At 32.9% G+C, this 18,331-nt stretch overlaps 1 protein-coding gene across 1 annotated transcript in view; it reads right to left on the reverse strand.

The window, feature by feature from the left end:
• LOC101897091 (dynein axonemal heavy chain 7) overlaps window positions 1–18,331 on the reverse strand; it is a 102,226-nt gene that overhangs the window by 39,392 nt on the left and 44,503 nt on the right. Inside the window, exons 22-24 of the mRNA XM_059123932.1 lie at window positions 14,742–15,029; window positions 14,152–14,567; window positions 10,845–11,023 (exon numbers count right to left, since the gene is read on the reverse strand). Coding sequence (XP_058979915.1) covers window positions 10,845–11,023; window positions 14,152–14,567; window positions 14,742–15,029 — 883 coding nt within the window. The remainder of the gene's footprint in view (window positions 1–10,844; window positions 11,024–14,151; window positions 14,568–14,741; window positions 15,030–18,331) is intronic.

Below are 18,331 nucleotides of genomic sequence, written 5' to 3' on the forward strand. Positions count from 1 at the left end.
CCCGCTAAGGACATATAAAATATGCTCCCCTTTTGGCCATATTAATGTTCAAAAATTTCAAGGAAATATAAATATATCAAGCGTATGAAGTATCGGATGTGGTTCAAACCTCGCACAACTCATTTATGGATTGAATTTTAGTCCTTCAGTCTTTCTCCCAACCCCCACAAGTAGCAAAAATTTTGAAAAATTATAATCGACGTTCATTTTGGAATGTTTGATTCATTCATTCTCGAATGCAATATATCAAAGATTGAATGGCATATCTATGGTATAAACATTTCGCTCACCAAGTGGAGGGAATTGCCATAGTTTTTAGAAATTATTTGCATATCAGAATCATATGTAATCGGAGAAAAAGCAGTATCACATTTTCAGGTGCGACGACAAAAAAAATGTTGAATAATACTACAATAAACAGCAGTTTCAATCAGCTAGAAGTTAGATTTTATTCTTTATTTCACAAAGAAATTGGAGGAACTAAACATATCCTCCCTTCCAACATGCTGAACTCAACAAAAGACAATATACCCAAAATCCTTACAGCTTTGAAGCGGACAAATTTCATAAGGCCCTGTCTTTAAAATAAATAGTTTTTTATGTTTTAATATTAACTGCCGTCATCTGAATGTTGGTACTCTCTATCTTTCACTTACTTATTCAGCAAGTGTCTTTTGGCTACAATCAAGCATTCGTCCACCCAGTCATCTTTCATTCCACCTGCCATCCATTCATCCACCCATCCATCCATCCATCCTGCAACATTTTTGGGATATTTTGTTCATAATGTTTCCATTAAAACCACTTAGAGAGCAAAGTAAGCGTTAACATCATTTGCAGCAATTAAGACTTTAAAGTGCATAAAATGGCGCACATCCGCCTTTTTGTAGTGTTTCATTCCGGGCACATCTATGCAACTACATACAGCCGTGTGTAGGTGTGTATGTATGTGTATATACTTGTGTACATATATACATGGGCACCTGCATGAATTTTACGTTCAGTTGCAAGCAAATCATACTAATGTAGAGATATGTATGAGGAAAGTAAAAGACATGTATATATGTATGTTGGTATTTACAAAAGAGTACATAAGTCACAAAAAGAGAGGGGTGTACTGTGGTCGCGGCTATGTAGGGAGTTGGACACAGAATGTTGAACATGAAAAATTTAAAAATGTAACAAAAAGGCATCAAAGAATCCATAGAATGTCTTTAGCCTACAAAAGATGCATTAAAACTCTTCTGTATGGGATTATCTGTATGTACGATTAAATGAGGGTCTTCTACGTAAAAGTTTTCTATTTATGGAAGCTCTCAATATGGGTTTTTTCTGCAGCAAACTTTTATGTTTTTAAGAAAATCCACAAAAGTCAATATTGCACAGCACAGAGTTTATGATTTGATGGTCATTTCTAAAATATTCTTGTATAGCCCGGACAAATACTAGGGAATATACAACAAACCTTGATGATACTATCAAAAACAACCTTTAGTAATAGGATTTTTATATTTCTTGTTATACCCTCCACCATAGTATGGAGGGTATATTAAATTTGTCATTCCGTTTGTAACACCTCGAAATATACATTTTAGACTCCACAAAGTATACGTTTTCTTGATCACCATACAATTCTATGTCGATTTATCAATGTCCGTCCGTCTGTCCATATATCCGTCTGTGGAAATCACTCTAGCTTCCGAACGAAATAAAGTGAGTTGATAAAAATTTACTCAAATGTGTATTATGTCTGCAGGACCTTTTGGTATTGAAAATGGGCTATGTAGGTCCACGTCTTCGTATAGCCCCCATATAACAGTACCCCCGATATTCGGTATTCGGATGATTTTAGCGACATCATTTACCTGTATTATTTCAAATTTTTATTTGAAGTTGGTAATGGATACTACAGTCTATACCAGAAAATTGCCTGTGCAGGTCCACGTATGGTACCTCCCTATATTCGGTATTTCATTTATTTTAGCTACATTATAAACATATTTTTTTCAAGTTTAGCATTTTTTATATTATAATAGCTTATGACAAAAGTTGCCTATGCAGGTCCACGTCGTCGTATAGACCCCAATATACGGCTACATTCGGTATTTTTAAGATTTTAACAGAATTTTTAATTTTTTTGAAAATTGCCAAATTTATACCAAATGGTGGAGGGTATTAAAAGTTCGGCCCGGTCGAACAAGTTGTAAGTTTTACTTGTTTAGTATTTAAATTCACACGCCCTATCTGTAATATTCAGAGAAATATTGAGGTGTATAGAAGTTCTGGAAATCGGGGAGTAGTCCAATTACTAAAAATGTTGAGCCTTTTTGAGGGACTGATGTTTTGACTGGGATCTTGTTTCCAAAAGTAATGGACCGATATGGGCCCTCATTGATCTCGACAGTTTTTGTGTGTATCTTCATGTATGTATATTGCAAAATATTCACGGACCAATTATGACCCTACAATTCCTCCAAAAAATATTTATAAAATAAATGAAGAACTTCCAAACATAATAACAAACAAAAAGATGAGGCCTTGATAGTCCGAAACAATTCTTACCCTCTAAAAATGTTTCTTAAAATACCTAGCTAGCTAGACCTTAAAATTTTTTTTAAAACCCTGATTGAAACTCTTTAGTCCCACAAAAATATTCTTAACCAGTAAAGAAAGTCTTAAAGTCGGGCGGGGTCGACTTTATGGTACCCTACACCACTTTGCTAATTTAGTAGAGCTCCGCAAAACAATTAAAAGTTTTTATGGGAGAATTCAATCATACACGCTATAATTATAATTTAAAGTTGAAAGGACTAAATATGCCGAAGCATTTGTATCTTTTAAATTCGGACTTATATTGCCCATTTGGTGCACAATTAAATCGAAATCGGATAAAGATATGTATGAGAGCTATATCCAAATCAGAACCGATTTCGATAAAATTTGGCAAAGATGTTTCTGCGCAGTATTTGATATATTTTCCTGAATATCGTTGTTACGGAGTGCATATTACGGCTGTGGGTAACAAATATAACAAATCGGATGAACAGTATATATGGGAGCTATAGTTATATCTGAACCGATCTTCACCAAATTTGATATACTAGCTTCTAGACTTAATTCGGCCGCATGTGCTAACTTCCATCCCATTTGGACAAATATTAGACGTTTGGTGTACAATAAAAGGTAAGTCGGACGAAGTTATATATGGGAGCTATATCCAAATCTGAACCGATCTCGACAAAATTTAGCAAAGGTATTTCTGAGCTGCATTTGATATATTTCTCCAAATATTGTTGTTACAGAGTGCATATTACGGCTGCGGAGGACAAAAATAACAAATCGGATGAACAATATATATGGGAGCTATAGCTATATCTGAACCGATTTCGATCAAATTTGACATACTTATTTTCAGGCCTAATTTGGTTGTATGTGCAAAATTTCATACTATTCGGGCTGATATTACACGTTTGGTGCACAATAAAAGGCAAATCGGACGAAGATAGATATGGGAGCTATATCTAAATTTTGACCGATTATCTCCAATTTCAATAGGATTCGTCCTTGGACCAAACAAATGATTTGTGTAAAATTTCACCTAGATACGGCAATAAATGCGAACAGTACTTTGTTTACAAAAATACATGGACAGACGGACAGACAGACGGACAGACAGACGGACGGACCGACATGCATAAATCGACTCAGAATGTGATTCTATGCAGATCATCAAAAAGAACTATTGGTCTATCTCGTTTCCTTTTGCCTGTTACAAACAAATGAACAAAGACATAATACCCTGACCACCTTGTGGTGTAGAGTATAAAAATCCAGATATGCAAAAATCCTTGGGAAATTATACAAATTTTCTTTAAATCGAAAGTTTGTAGCCTAGATAGAACTTCCAAAAATTGTGTTCAAAATACCAGGTTTTTTGTTGAAGACATTTGTATTGTTGTTAATGCTTTCAATAAAATTAAAAAAAATCTACTATGCGCTGTTGTTTAAAAAGCAACTATTTTTGACTTAATATACCTTTCAGCAATATTAAAATTCCGCAGTTACACTTATGATTGCTACTGAAAACATATTTTGAAAATAATACTATTGTAACATTTTTGTCGTTTTAAAAATATTTCATTATTGTATGTTTATAGTCCTTAAAAATTATGAATATAAAATATAGTGATATTAAATATTTTCATTTTGAACATACTTTTCCAACTTCATTTCCACACCACTGTGTGCTTGCTCCCACATTTTGTTGTGTATTCCGTATTTTATTTACAACGAATACCAGATCTCTCTATGATGTATAACCGATGGAATTTTGTATTCGTACATCCATCCGGGTTGCCAGTTTGTGCATTCGTGGAGTACAGGTGTATTTGATGCACTGTATGTGTGTGTGTTGCTGTTGTACAATACAAAATAAAGAATAACCAACAACTGCAAATACAACTAAGAGGAAAATAAATTTTCCAGCATTTACCACATTGACAATAAAAATGTGTGTGTGGAGTGTTTAGCTTTAGAGGAATAGTAGGAAAAGAGATTTTGGTTATAAAGAAAGAAATACAACTTGTACTATTAAGAGCTGTGGCTTAAGGAGCATCAATTGGGTTGAAATTTTCATTTATATTTTATAGTGTCTCAATATGTTTTTTTTGTACTTTTAGTGACTTTAAAGTACGAAGATTCGAAAATCTCGCCGTATCACACACTTCTACACTAAGAGGGTCTCTTGTGATGAATTTAAATTTTTAGAGTTTCTCGGTCGATTATTAACGAGGAGGGAGGCTAGCTGACTTTTAAAAATATTTATGGAAGGCCAGCAATTTGGGGCTACAATCAGAATTATTTGGAGAAAATTTTTGGAAGCACATCCTATATCTTTAAGTGCTGTTCGTAGCTCTTATCGATTGATCATTAACAAATTGTACCATTTTGTACCTTTTAGTACCTTTTGAATTTTTTGCGTGTCCAAGGCTTAAATACACCCTCCGGAATTTTTCGCGATAATATTCGGCATTAATTCTGATGCCACGGTCGATTGGCATATTGTGTCTGGAGTATTTTGGAAATCAAGGTTGCCACTAAAAAATAACAAAGTGTCGATCACCTCAAGCAAGCGCTCCGCCTGGAATGGACCAAAAATACCGCAGAGCAACATTCGGGCAGCGTGCAACGGTTTCATTGGCCGTTTGAAGGCCATAATTCGTGCCAAAGTTGACCGATTCGAACAAATCTAAACTTATTCTAAAGTTTGATGCTATTTCCGACATTTTTAGCTTTCATTCAATTAAATATAAAGAAAAATATGTAAAAATGATGGCGTTTCACTTTGTTGCAGTTTTTTTTTTATCTCACCATGTATATTCTGGATCAGCGTAAAATTCCAAGACGATCTAGCGATGTCCGTCTGTCTGTCGGGTGTAATCACACTATTGTTCGAACGAATTGAGATAGAAGGCAAAAATGTTGCATACATGCATAGTTTAACAGTAGGCAGGTTAAGTTCGTAAATGGGCTATGTCGGTCCACATTTTCGTATAGCCCGCGGATGACGGTACCTCCCGATATTCGGTCTTTTCATGATTTCAGCAAAATTATGCACAGTAATCGTTTCAAATTTCGTATTGGGAGATCTTAATGGTTACTACAAAATATTGAAAAAAAATCGTATGAAGGTCCACGTCGCCGTAGCCCCTTTATAACGGCACCTCAGATTATTCGGTATTTTCATGATTTTAGCGACAGTATTTACCGGAATTATTTCAAATTTTGTATTTGAAGTTCGCAATGGGTGCTACAGCCTATGGAAAAAAATTCGTATGAAGGTCCACGTCTTCGTATAGACCCTATATAACGTTACCTCCCGATATTCGATATTTTCATGCTTTTAGGGACAGTATTTTCCGGAATTATTTCAAATTTCATATTTAAAGTTCGTAATGGGTACTATAGCCTATAGCAAAAATTTTTGTATGCAGGTCCACGTCTTCGTATAGCCTCCATATAAAGGTTCCTCCCGATATTCGGTATTTTCATGATTTCAGCGAAATATTTTACCGGAATTATTTTAAATTTTGTATTTGAAGTTCATAATGGGTGCAACAGCCTATGATAAACATTTTTGTATGCAGGTCCACGTCTTCGTAAAGCTCTATAAATTCTCCCTCAAAGCTCCCGAAATTCGGTACTTTCATTATTTCAACAACATTATTCACCGGAATCGTTTCAAATTTCGTATTGAGAGATCTTAATGGTTACTACAATCTATGGAAAAAAATTTCGTATGAAGGTCCACGTCTTCGTATAGCCCTGACATAACGGTACCTTCTGATATTCGGTATTTTTATGATTTTAGCGAAATTATTCACAGGAATTGTTTCAAATTTGGTATTTGAAGTTGGTAATGGGTACTACAACCTATGACAAAAATTTTCGTAAGCAGGTCCACGTCTTCGTATAGTCTCCATTTTTTTTTTCAATTTTTATTTAAGTGGTAGTTTCCGGAAGTTTTTTGATATTTTTCAAGTTCCTTCCAAATGAAAAGTTCCAATATGACATAAATTTCGGCAAAATTTTATGTCACGTCTAGTTGAACCTTTACGGTCTGTAATGATAATGCCGTAACATTTTGTACTTTTTGTACCCTTTCAACAAAGAATTTCCAAAAATCCCGTCAGAGGCCTTTATAGCAAAGTTTCTAGATAAAGCTGTTGCCATTTAAAACATTTTCAAGTCGACCCCACTTCCTAAATCTCGTTTGTTACCTTTCCATTTTAATATCAGATTTTTTCTGGGCTTGTATTTGCATTACTTTCCATCTTTTTTTCTATTTTTTTTAGAATTTTCAATGACTGTCAGTTGGTATCTCTGCATATGTGTGTGTGTGGCGGTGCATGTGTATGGTTGTGACTGAATGCACATTGAATTCTTTGGAATTTTATTTTTCCACTTGACTGAGTTGACAGTGATGAAAATTGCATTTTTTGTGTGCGGATGTATGTGTGTGTGTGTCTGTGTGTGAAATATAATTTCAATTTTATGCAATATCCTAGAACCAACAGCAACAATAACAAAAACAAATAGCACCATCACATTTGACATGTAAGTGAAAGTTGCAATTTTAATGGAAAACTAAAGGGGACTTGGAATGCAACGGAAAAAGTAAATCAATTGTAGTTGTGTGAGTGGGAGAGAAAGAGAGAGCGAGAACGAGAGAAAAAAGTATGCAATGCAAATGCATTCGTTAAATACACATATTTCAAATTAAATGATGTTGAAAGGATATATGGAAATGTTAAAATAAAAACTAGAGAAAAACTATAATAAACTTATCTGGAAATGTTATTACAAAATAAAGGTTTCATGAGAAAAAAAAAAAAATTGAAACTGATTGCAAATGTTGGTAAATTTGAGGCAGATTGTCATCAGAGGTTAAGGTATTTTTTTAAGCAGTAAAAACCACAAAGCCATCTTTTTGGATGGAAAAATGGGGTTTAATTAAGAGAAAAATGCAATTTGAAATTTTTGAACTTCCACGAAAAAGTTTTTATTTTTTCTCATGAATGTAACGCACTAAAGTTTTCATCCGATTTCTCAATATTCCCCAATCGTTCCTTCTCTTGTGGGACTAGAACGGCTCAATTACATTTTCCACAAATTTGCAATTAAGTTACATGGCAAATGGGCAATGACAAATGTCACGACCAGTAAAGCCAGCCAAAATACAACAAATGTCAAACACAAAAAACAACAAATGTCCACCGGAGATATCCACAAGCCGATTTACATAATGTCAATTTACAATTCCGCACAGGCAGACATACATACGACAGACCCAATGCTTTTGTGAACTTTTCAAATTAATTTGAATATTTTTTTTACATTAATTAACTTAATTAGCCACAACTGAGCTAATGAAAGGAGAGGGCAGGATTAAATTGCACCAAACAGGGCCAGGGACAATTAAAAGGACCATCTAGGCTATAAACGTGGATTTTTTAAAGAATTTTTGAAAAGCAACATCAAGGCTATAAACGTGGATGTTTTAAAGAATTCTTGAAATGCCACATCAAGGCTATAAACGTGGATTTTTTAAAGAATTTTTCCAGAGAACCCACAAGGCCATAAACGTGGATTTTTTAAAGAATTTTTGAAAAGCAACATCAAGGCTATGAACGTGGATTTTTTTAAAGAATTTTTCCAGAGGACCCTCAAGGCTATAAACGTGGATTTTTTAAAGAATTTTTGAAAAGCAACATCAAGGCTATAAACTTGGATTTTTTAAAGAATTTTTGAAAACCAACATCAAGGCTATAAACGTGGATTTTTTAAGGAATTTTTGAAAACCAACATCAAGGCTATAAACGTGGATTTTTTAAAGAATTTTTGAAAACCAACATCAAGGCTATAAACGTGGATTTTTTAAAGAATTTTTGAAAACCAACATCAAGGCTATAAACGTGGATTTTTTAAAGAATTTTTGAACACCAACATCAAGGCTATAAACGTGGATTTTTTAAAGAATTTTTGAAAACCAACATCAAGGCTATAAACGTGGATTTTTTAAAGAATTTTTGAAAACCAACATCAAGGCTATAAACGTGGATTTTTTAAAGAATTTTTGAAAACCAACATCAAGGCTATAAACGTGGATTTTTTAAAGAATTTTTGAAAACCAACATCAAGGCTATAAACGTGGATTTTTTAAAGAATTTTTGAAAACCAACATCAAGGCTATAAACGTGGATTTTATAAAGAATTTTTCAAAAGCAACATCAAGGCTATAAACGTGGATTTTTTAAAGAATTTTTCAAAAGCAACATCAAGGCTAAAACGTGGATTTTTTTTTAAAGAATTTTTCAAAAGCAACATCAAGGCTATAAAAGTGGATTTATTAAAGAATTTTTTTAAAAGTAATATCAAGACTATAAACGTGGATTTTTTAAAGAATTTTTTTAAAAGCAACATCAAGGCTATAAACGTGGATTTTTTAAAGAATTTTTCAAAAGCAACATCAAGGCTAAAACGTGGATTTTTTTTAAAGAATTTTTCAAAAGCAACATCAAGGCTATAAAAGTGGATTTATTAAAGAATTTTTTTAAAAGTAATATCAAGACTATAAACGTGGATTTTTTAAAGAATTTTTTTAAAAGCAACATCAAGGCTATAAACGTGGATTTTTTAAAGAATTTTTTTAAAAGCAACATCAAGGCTATAAGCGTGGATTTTTTAAAGAATTTTTGAAAAGCAACATCAAAGCTATAAACGTGGATTTTTTAAAGAATTTTTGAAAAGCAACATCAAGGCTATAAGCGTGGATTTTTTAAAGAATTTTTGAAAAGCAACATCAAAGCTATAAACGTGGATTTTTTAAAGAATTTTTGAAAAGCAACATCAAGGCTATAAGCGTGGATTTTTTAAAGAATTTTTGAAAAGCAACATCAAAGCTATAAACGTGGATTTTTTAAAGAAATCTTGAAAAGCAAAATCAAGGCTATAGACGTGGATTTTTTCAAAAGCAACATTAAAGCTATAAACGTAGATTTTTTAAAGAAATTTTGAAAAGCAAAATCAAGGCTATAAACGTGGATTTTTTAAAGAATTTTTCAAAGGCAACATCAAGGCTATAAATATGGATTTATTAAAGCATTTTTTGACAAGCAACATCAAAACTATAAATGTGATTTTTTAAAAAATTTTTCAAAAGCAACATCAAGGCTATAGACGTGGATTTTTTAAAAAATTTTTCAAAAGCAACATCAAGGCTATAAACGTGGATTTTTTAAAACATTTTTGAAAAGCAACATCAAGACTATAAACGTGGATTTTTTAAAACATTTTTGAAAAGCAACATCAAGGCTATAAACGTGGATTTTTTAAAGAATTTTTGAAAAGCAACATCAAAGCTATAAACGTGGATTTTTTAAAGGATTTTTCAAATGCAACATCAAGGCTATAAACGTGGATTTTTTAAAGAATTTTTCAAAAGCAACATCAAGGCTATAAACGTGATTTTTAAAGAATTTTTCAAAAGCAACATCAAGGCTATTAACATGGAGTTTTTAAAGAATTTTTCAAAAGCAACATCAAGGCTATAAACATGGAGTTTTTAAAGAATTTTTCAAAAGCAACATCAAGGCTATAAACATGAATTTTTTAAAGGACTAGCAGACCAAGAATTTGGATTTTTTAAAGATTTTTTCAAGAGGTCTAACAGAACAGAAAACGTGGATTTTTTAAAGATTTTTTCAAAAGGATTAACAGAGCAAGAAACGTGGATTTTTTAAAGATTTTTTCAAGAGGACTAACAGAACAAGAAACGTGGATTTTTTAAAGATTTTTTCAAAAGGACTATCTGACCAAGAAACGTGGATTTTTTAAAGAATTTTTCAAAAGGACTATCTGACCAAGAAACGTGGATTTTTTAAAGAATTTTTCAAAAGGACTATCTGACCAAGAAACGTGGATTTTTTAAAGAATTTTTCAAAAGGACTATCTGACCAAGAAACGTGGATTTTTTAAAGAATTTTTCAAAAGGACTATCTGACCAAGAAACGTGGATTTTTTAAAGAATTTTTCAAAAGGACTATCTGACCAAGAAACGTGGATTTTTTAAAGAATTTTTCAAAAGGACTATCTGACCAAGAAACGTGGATTTTTTAAAGAATTTTTCAAAAGAACCATCAGACCAAGATACGTGGTTTTTTAAAGAATTTTTTAAAGGATTAACATATCAAGAAACGTGGATTTTTTAAGGAATTTTTCAAAAGGATCATTTTTCAAAAGGCTATAAAGGCCGATTTTTCAAATAATTTGTTTTTTGTACTTACCCTCTCGAACAAACTCCGGCATATGTTCACATACAGGCTGTAGGTGAAATGCGCTCGCAAATCCTTTAAACGCTCCACAATATCATCGACCTTTTCCGTATTGTCAATGGAGGCCGTGTACAAACCCACAAACCAGGCTAAGCTGTATTGATACATCGGATCGATGTTGGCCAATTCGACTGTAATGAAAATTAATGAGATTTTTCATTCATTCTCGAGTATTAATTTAGAATGATAATAATATTGTGGAGCAGCCAGGCACCAAGTCGCCATGGCTTGTGGGCCATATGGCTGCGGCCAGTTGCCAAGTAAATCCGCTGCCGCCAAATGAAACGAAGTAAAGTGCAATAAATGACGTTTGGATGGATGATGGTGGGGGCCTGGCGGATAAAAGCAATGGATTTGTTAAAATGCTAAATGACACTTGAATGTCGTGGTTGTAGAATGGAAAATTGGAGGAGGAAAGGATGGCAGGTTGATTGGGTGCAGGACCAAGGCACCAGCAGCAGAATCATTTCAAATACAATCCCAAAACCGCAGACATTTTTACAAAACGCATTCATTCATTGTAAAAGCCACACGCCCGTGTGTGCGTGCCACCGATAAGCGCCGGATATGATTGTGAAATTGTAACGAATTTTAATTGGAATTACTAGCGGTAAAGAGGGGGCGGAGGGAGAGCAATTCAAATGGCATTTAACTGAAACAGATTAAATAAAACGCACACACTCGCACCTATCCTCAATATCCTTTAAAGCCTTGGAAATTAAATGCTTTAAAAATTTAATGGAATTTTCATAGAAAAAAAGTGAGATGAATGGAGCCCCCAAACAAAGTATCCTGCTGTTTTGACAAGCTTTAATGGTAAATGTCAGAAACAGACATTGACTTTATTCCAACGTTTTCCCATACCCTACACAAGGCAGGGGGTTAATTGATATGGACCATGGGTTAAGATAAGGACTATTAGGAGAAGGCGGATTTTTGAAAAGTATATATTTTAAGAAATTGTTTTGAGGACCAACAAGATCATGAACCTTAGATTTTTAAGAAATAATTGCTCAAGGACGAACGAAACTAGAAACTAGATTTTTTAAGAATATTTTTGGAAGGACTCTCCATACCGAAAACGTGTATTCAGAACAAGAATTTTTCAAAAGGACCATCAAGGCTATCAATGCAGATTTTTTTAAAATATTTTCCAAGGACCAAAAAGGTTTTTTTTTTTTAAATGACTCTCAATGCTAGAAACTTGGATTTTTTAAGAAAAATTTTCAAGGACCATCAGGCTATAAACTATGGATTTTTTAAAGAATTTTTCCCAAGGACTAAACAGGCTTTTTGAAAAATATTTTTAAATAACTCTCAGTTGGATTTTTTAAAAATATTTTTCAATGACCATCAAGCCTATAAACTACGGGCTTTTTAAGAATTTTCCAAAGGACCAACAAGGCTCTAAAAGTGGATTTTCAAAAATTAATCAACAGGATCAAGTCTATAAATGTGGATTTTTAAAGAATTTTTCAAAAGGACTATCAAGGCTTTAATCGTGAATTTTTTTAAGAATTATTCGAATAATTCTCAGATTTTTTATGAATTCTTCGAAAGGTTTATCAACACTATAATCGTGGATTTCTTAAAGAATATTTTTCTTTTGAAAAATTCTTTAAACATTCTCGTTTCTTGGTCTGTTAATCCTTAGACGTGGATTTTTTAAATATTTTTCAAGGACCAAAAAGTCCTTAAATGTGGATTTTTTAAAGAAAAAATTTCAAGGACCAAAAAGTCCTTAAACGTGGATTTTTTAAAGAATTGTTTCCAAGGACCAAAAAGGCCTTAAATGTTGATTTTTTAAAGAATATTTTTCAAGGACCAAAAAAGGCCTTAAATGTGGATTTTTTAAAGAAAAATTTTCAAGGACCTTAAATGTGGATTTTTTAAAGAAAAATTTTCAAGGACCATAAAGGCCTTAAACGTGGATTTTTTAAAGAATATTTTTCAAGGACCAAACAGGCTTCAATAGTGAATTTTTTAAAGAATATTTTTCTAGGACCAAACAGGCTTCAATAGTGAATTTTTTAAAGAACTCTCAGTGGATTTTTTAAGAATATTTTTTAAAGAACAAGGACCAAAAAGACTTCAAATTGGCTGTGTTTAAGAATATTTTTGTAAGGACTTTCTTACCCGAATCGTAGGGTGTAACAGTATCTATATCAAATGTCTCCTCTCAAAAATGTATTTTTGCCAAAATACTGAAACCCCCATGTCCACGAGTGTCCTTTTTCGCCACATTTTGCAACATTGGTGCCACCTCTGCAACCATACCCTGGAAGCTGTAAACCTATCAGTAGCACAATAAAGCGGAAATTAAAAACTATAAACACTTAGACAACAAAGGACCTTCTAACGAACACAACTACACACACGCATACACAAGGACCAGCAACCAACTGTGTTATTGACTGGAAACTGTTGTTGCTGTTATTATCCTTGAAAGCTTACAAAGGTAGCATGAGGTTACCATTAACAAAAAGGAGTGTAAAAGCTGCTTTTCTGAAGAGCACAGGATATTGGTTTTGAGTTTATGTTCTCACAAGAAGAGGAACAAATTGAATAGCAGCAACAAATTTTCGAGGAAAAAATTTAAATTGTGTGCCAATTACATCTTTTTTTTGGGAGAATAATTAGTGATTTCGGGGGAAATTGAAAAATCTTCAAAGGATGGTCTCAGACCAAGAAATGTGGGTTTTTTAAAGAATTCTTTAAAAGGATAAACAGATCAAGAAACGTTGATTTTTTAAAGAATTTTTCAAAAGGATTAATAGACCCAGAAACGTTGATTTTTTAAAGAATTTTTCAAAAGGACCATCGGACTAAGAAACATCGATTTTTTAAATAATTTTTCCAAAGGACCATCGGACTAAGAAACGTCGATTTTTTAAATAATTTTTCCAAAGGACCATCGGACTAAGAAACGTCGATTTTTTAAAGAATTTTTCAAAAGGACAACCAGACCAAAAAACGTGGATTTTTAAAGAAAATTTCAAAAGGACCATCTGACCAAGAAATGTGGATTTTAAAAAAAATTCAAAAGGACCATTAGACTGATAATCCTGGATTTTTAAAGAGAATTTCAAAAGCATTTCAGACCAAAAATTCTGGATTTTTAAAGATAATTTCAAAAGGACCATCTGACCAAGAAACGTGAATAAAAAAATGCAAAAGGACCATTAGACCAATAATCCTGGGTTTTTAAAGAGAATTTCAAAAGGACCATAAAATTATCTTCGATCGTTTCCCAACTCACCAATCGTAAAGAACAAAATAGTCGAATGTTCCGCAATGGGGACATAACTCAGACGGGCCGTATCAATTTGCTTCTCCGTAGCCTCAGTGACAACCTGTTTCTCGTTGATGTCATTTGCCAAAGCCTTGGCTGAGCTGAGAACCTGTACAGCCGTCTCATCTTCGAGAATATTTTCAGCTGATGATAAAACTTCCAGAATTTGATCTTCAGTCTCTTTTAACATTCGTTTATTTTCGGCACCCTGGACAATGAGAGTATTCTTCTCGGCCTCCAGATCGGGACGTTCACGAGCCACCGTAATACCCAATAATTGATCTTGCAGACCTTGGGTGGTAATCATGAAATTCAAGAGAGTGACCTTGACTGCAACCTCGGGCAAGTAGTGGGGATTGCGTAGCTTTGTTGTCATATAGAATCTGAAAGGGAATTTTTTCAAAAATCATAAAATTTCGGATATAAATAACGGGACTATGGAGTTTAATTAGTTCGAATCTAGATTTTAGTTCATTTTCATTCAAAGGTATTCTAGACTTCATAATCCCCATCGAAATTTTGGGCTGACCAAACAGCCGAATTCCATATTTACTCACTTAAAATTGTGGTTGTATTCAATAACCGAATCACCCAGTTTAATACACAAAGCTCCTCCCTGCTTAAAAAGTTGTTTGAGCAAAATTGATTCCAGTAGCGGATCCAATTCTTCGCCAATATTTTCCAGCAGCACTGGCAGTCCAAATTGAATGGCATTTTCCAAAACCCTAGTGTAATCGGGTTGATTCAGGCGTATCACACAAAGTTTATTGTTCTTTTCCAAATTCTTAATCCATTTATTGGCCTGACCCTGAGGATCTATCATCAAGGGCCAGCGACGGGCATTTCTGGAAGAGGCATTAAAATTAAAAACAATTATTTTAAATCTGGATCAGGATATATAGACTATATTACAATATATTTTTAAGGATTCTCAGGACAATAAAGTGAATTTTAAAGGAAAATTCGATTTTTAAAGGTCTTTCAAGACAATAAATGTGGATTATTTAAAGAAAAATTTTTCAATGACTTTCAGGACAATAAACGTGGATTTTTTAAATTATTTTTTTCAAGTATTTTCAGGATAATAAACGTGGGTTTTTAAATAATATTTTTTCAAGGATTCTCAGGATAATAAACGTGGATTTTTAACGAATATTTCTTCCAGGATTCTCAGGACAATAAACGTGGATTTTTAACGAATATTTTTTCAAGGATTCTTAGAACAATGAATGTGGATTTTTAAGAATATTTTTTCAAGAATTCTCAAGACAACAAACGTGGATTTTTTAAATAATAAAATGTCAATGACTTTCAGGACATCAAACGTGGATTTTTTAAATAATAAAATGTCAATGACTTTCAGGACAACAAACGTTGATTTTTTAAATAATAAAATGTCAATGACTTTCAGGACAACAAACGTTGATTTTTTAAATAATAAAATGTCAATGTTCAAGGACTTTAAGGACAACAAACTTAATTTTTTTAAATGATACTTTTTAAGGATTATCAGACAATAAATGTGGATTTTTTAAAGAATAGTTTTAAGCATTCTCAGGACAATAAACGTGGATTTTTAAAGAATAGTATTTAAGGATTCTCAGGACAATAACGTGGATTTTTAAATAAAATATTTTTCTAGGACTCTCAGTATACTAAACAAGTGTATGATAAATCAAAGTAACTAATAAAATTTCAATTGCACACTAAATTTTGATATAGAAAATTAATAGGCGACAGTAAAGGAAGCAACGAATATAAGCATACTAAAATAAAAATTAGTTTCAAAGCTTTAAAAAACGTATGCCACTTTTAACTAAAGAGCAGGGGGCAGCGGAACAAAACGGCGGAACGATTACCACACTTTACTTAGCTGCCATAGCAAACCATCTAAAGCATCAATAAGTAGCAGGCAAATGTAATAATTCCAATCAATAAAAGCGATTACGGTAATTTGTGCTATGCGACCAATCGATCGGCATGCCGTCCACCACAACCACTGCCGTTTACATTTTCTTCAATATCAGAGCTAGGAACTTGGTTACTATGGAAGCCATTGAGAAAGAGGTGTATTTCGGTGTGTGCGCGTGTGTTTTCAATATATTATACCGCAAAATTCGTTACGCTTCCTGCATGAAATTCATTTGACGAGCACACAAATGCACACACTAAAGTTTACAGTGGCTAGGTATGGAGAAAATTTGAAAAAGAAAAAAAAGATAAGAGAGGGAGAGTCTGCCACAGATTTTTTATGGAAGGAATATCCATTTTATTGTACTGAGAGTCCATGAAAATGTTTGTTCTGAAAGCCCTTTAAAATAAAATAAATGAAAGTCTTCAAAAAAAAAAAAAAATATCCAGAGGGTTCTAAAAAATGTATTTAAAATTCCACTTTTATTACCCTGAAAGTAATCAAAAAATATCCTGATTAACATCCAAACCATACTTCAATAACCCAATATTATTGCATAGGAAATAGGGTAAAAATGTTTTTTTTTAATCCACGATTATTGTTCTGAGAATTCTTAAAAAAAAACTATAAAAATACAAGCTTAGTGTCCCGACATTCCTTGAAAAATTCCCAAAGTCATCCAAAAATATATATTTTTTTAAATTCACGACTTTTAAACTTGAAACAATATCCTTTAAAAATCAACCATTTTTTGCCTCAACATGTTCCTTTAAGCCCTTCCGAATTTTCCTGAGAGTCCTCAAAAAATCACCAAAAATCCACGATTAAGTGTTCTTGAAACAATTTTTTTTTAGAAATCTACGACTTAAAAAATATATTTAGAGTCCTTCAACCATTTTTCTTCGGAAATTCAAGATTATAGTGCTGAAATACCTTTCAAAACTTTTCTTTAAAAATTAACGATAATCTTCCTAAGCAAAAAATATCCTTTGATTCCTAGGAAAAAAATATTCTCAAAATAAATACTGTCCTGAGAGCCCTCGAAAAAATATTGAAAGTACTCCACAAAAAAATATATATTTACACGACTGAGTCCTTTTAAAATATTTCTTACAAATCCTGAAAAAAAATCTTATCATCTTTTAAAACCATTTTCAAAAAAAGAAAGTTATTTTCCTGAGTGCTTCAAAAAAACATATTCTTCTAAAACCCAAGACTATTGTCCGGAGAGTCCTTGAAAAGCTATTCATTTTAATATCCACAACTATTGTCCTGGGAATCCCTAATAAATATTCCTTTAAAATCGACGATTATTGAACTGAAACATGTGGCCGTGGAAATCCACGGTTATTGTCCAGAAACTCCTTGAAAATTATAGTCCTGAAAGTCCACGATTATTGTCCTGTGAATCTTTGAAAATTATTTTCCTTAAAGTCCTTTTAAATACTGTGCAGAAAGACTACGATTATTGTCCTGCAAGTCATTGAAAAGTTGCTGTCCTAATAGTCCGCGAATATTGTACTGAAAGTCCTTGTAAAGTATTGTTCAAAATGTCCACAATTATTATCCTTTAAGTCCACGGTTATTATACCGAAGGACCTTGAAAATTATTGTTCTAATAGTCACGATTATTGTCCTAAAAGTTATTATTATTCTGCCAGTCTTCCATAACATTTGTTCTAAAAGCCCTTTGAAATACTGTCCTGAAATCTGGGATTATTTTCCTGAAAGCCCTTGAAAATTGCTGACTTAGTCCAAAGTCCTTGACCGTCCAAAAGTCCTTGAAAATTGCTGACCTAATAGTCCACGAGTATTGTTCTCAATGTTCTTTAAAATTACTGACATGAAAGTTAAGTTGTCCTGAAAGTTAATTTTTTCTTCCTGAAGGTCCGCGGAAGGTCAGGACAATAAACCTGAAAGTCCTTGAAAATTATCTCCTCGAAAGTCCATGAAAATTATTTCCCCGAAAGTTCACAATTATTGCCCAGAAAGCCCACGATTATTGTCCTCAAAGTCCACGATTATTGTCCAGAAAGCCCACGATTATTGTCCTCAAAGTTCACGATTATTATCCTTTAAGTCCTTGTAAAATGCAAGTGCATGAAAATTTTTGTCCATTATTTATTTTTTCTTTGAAAATCCCCGATTATTGTCCCGAGAGTCCTTGAAAAATTATTTATGAAAAATCCACGATTATTGTCCGGAGAGTCCTTGAAAAATTATTTATGAAAAATC

This window comes from Musca domestica, unplaced genomic scaffold (assembly GCF_030504385.1).
Source record: "Musca domestica strain aabys unplaced genomic scaffold, Musca_domestica.polishedcontigs.V.1.1 26, whole genome shotgun sequence".
NCBI lineage: Eukaryota > Metazoa > Arthropoda > Insecta > Diptera > Muscidae > Musca > Musca domestica.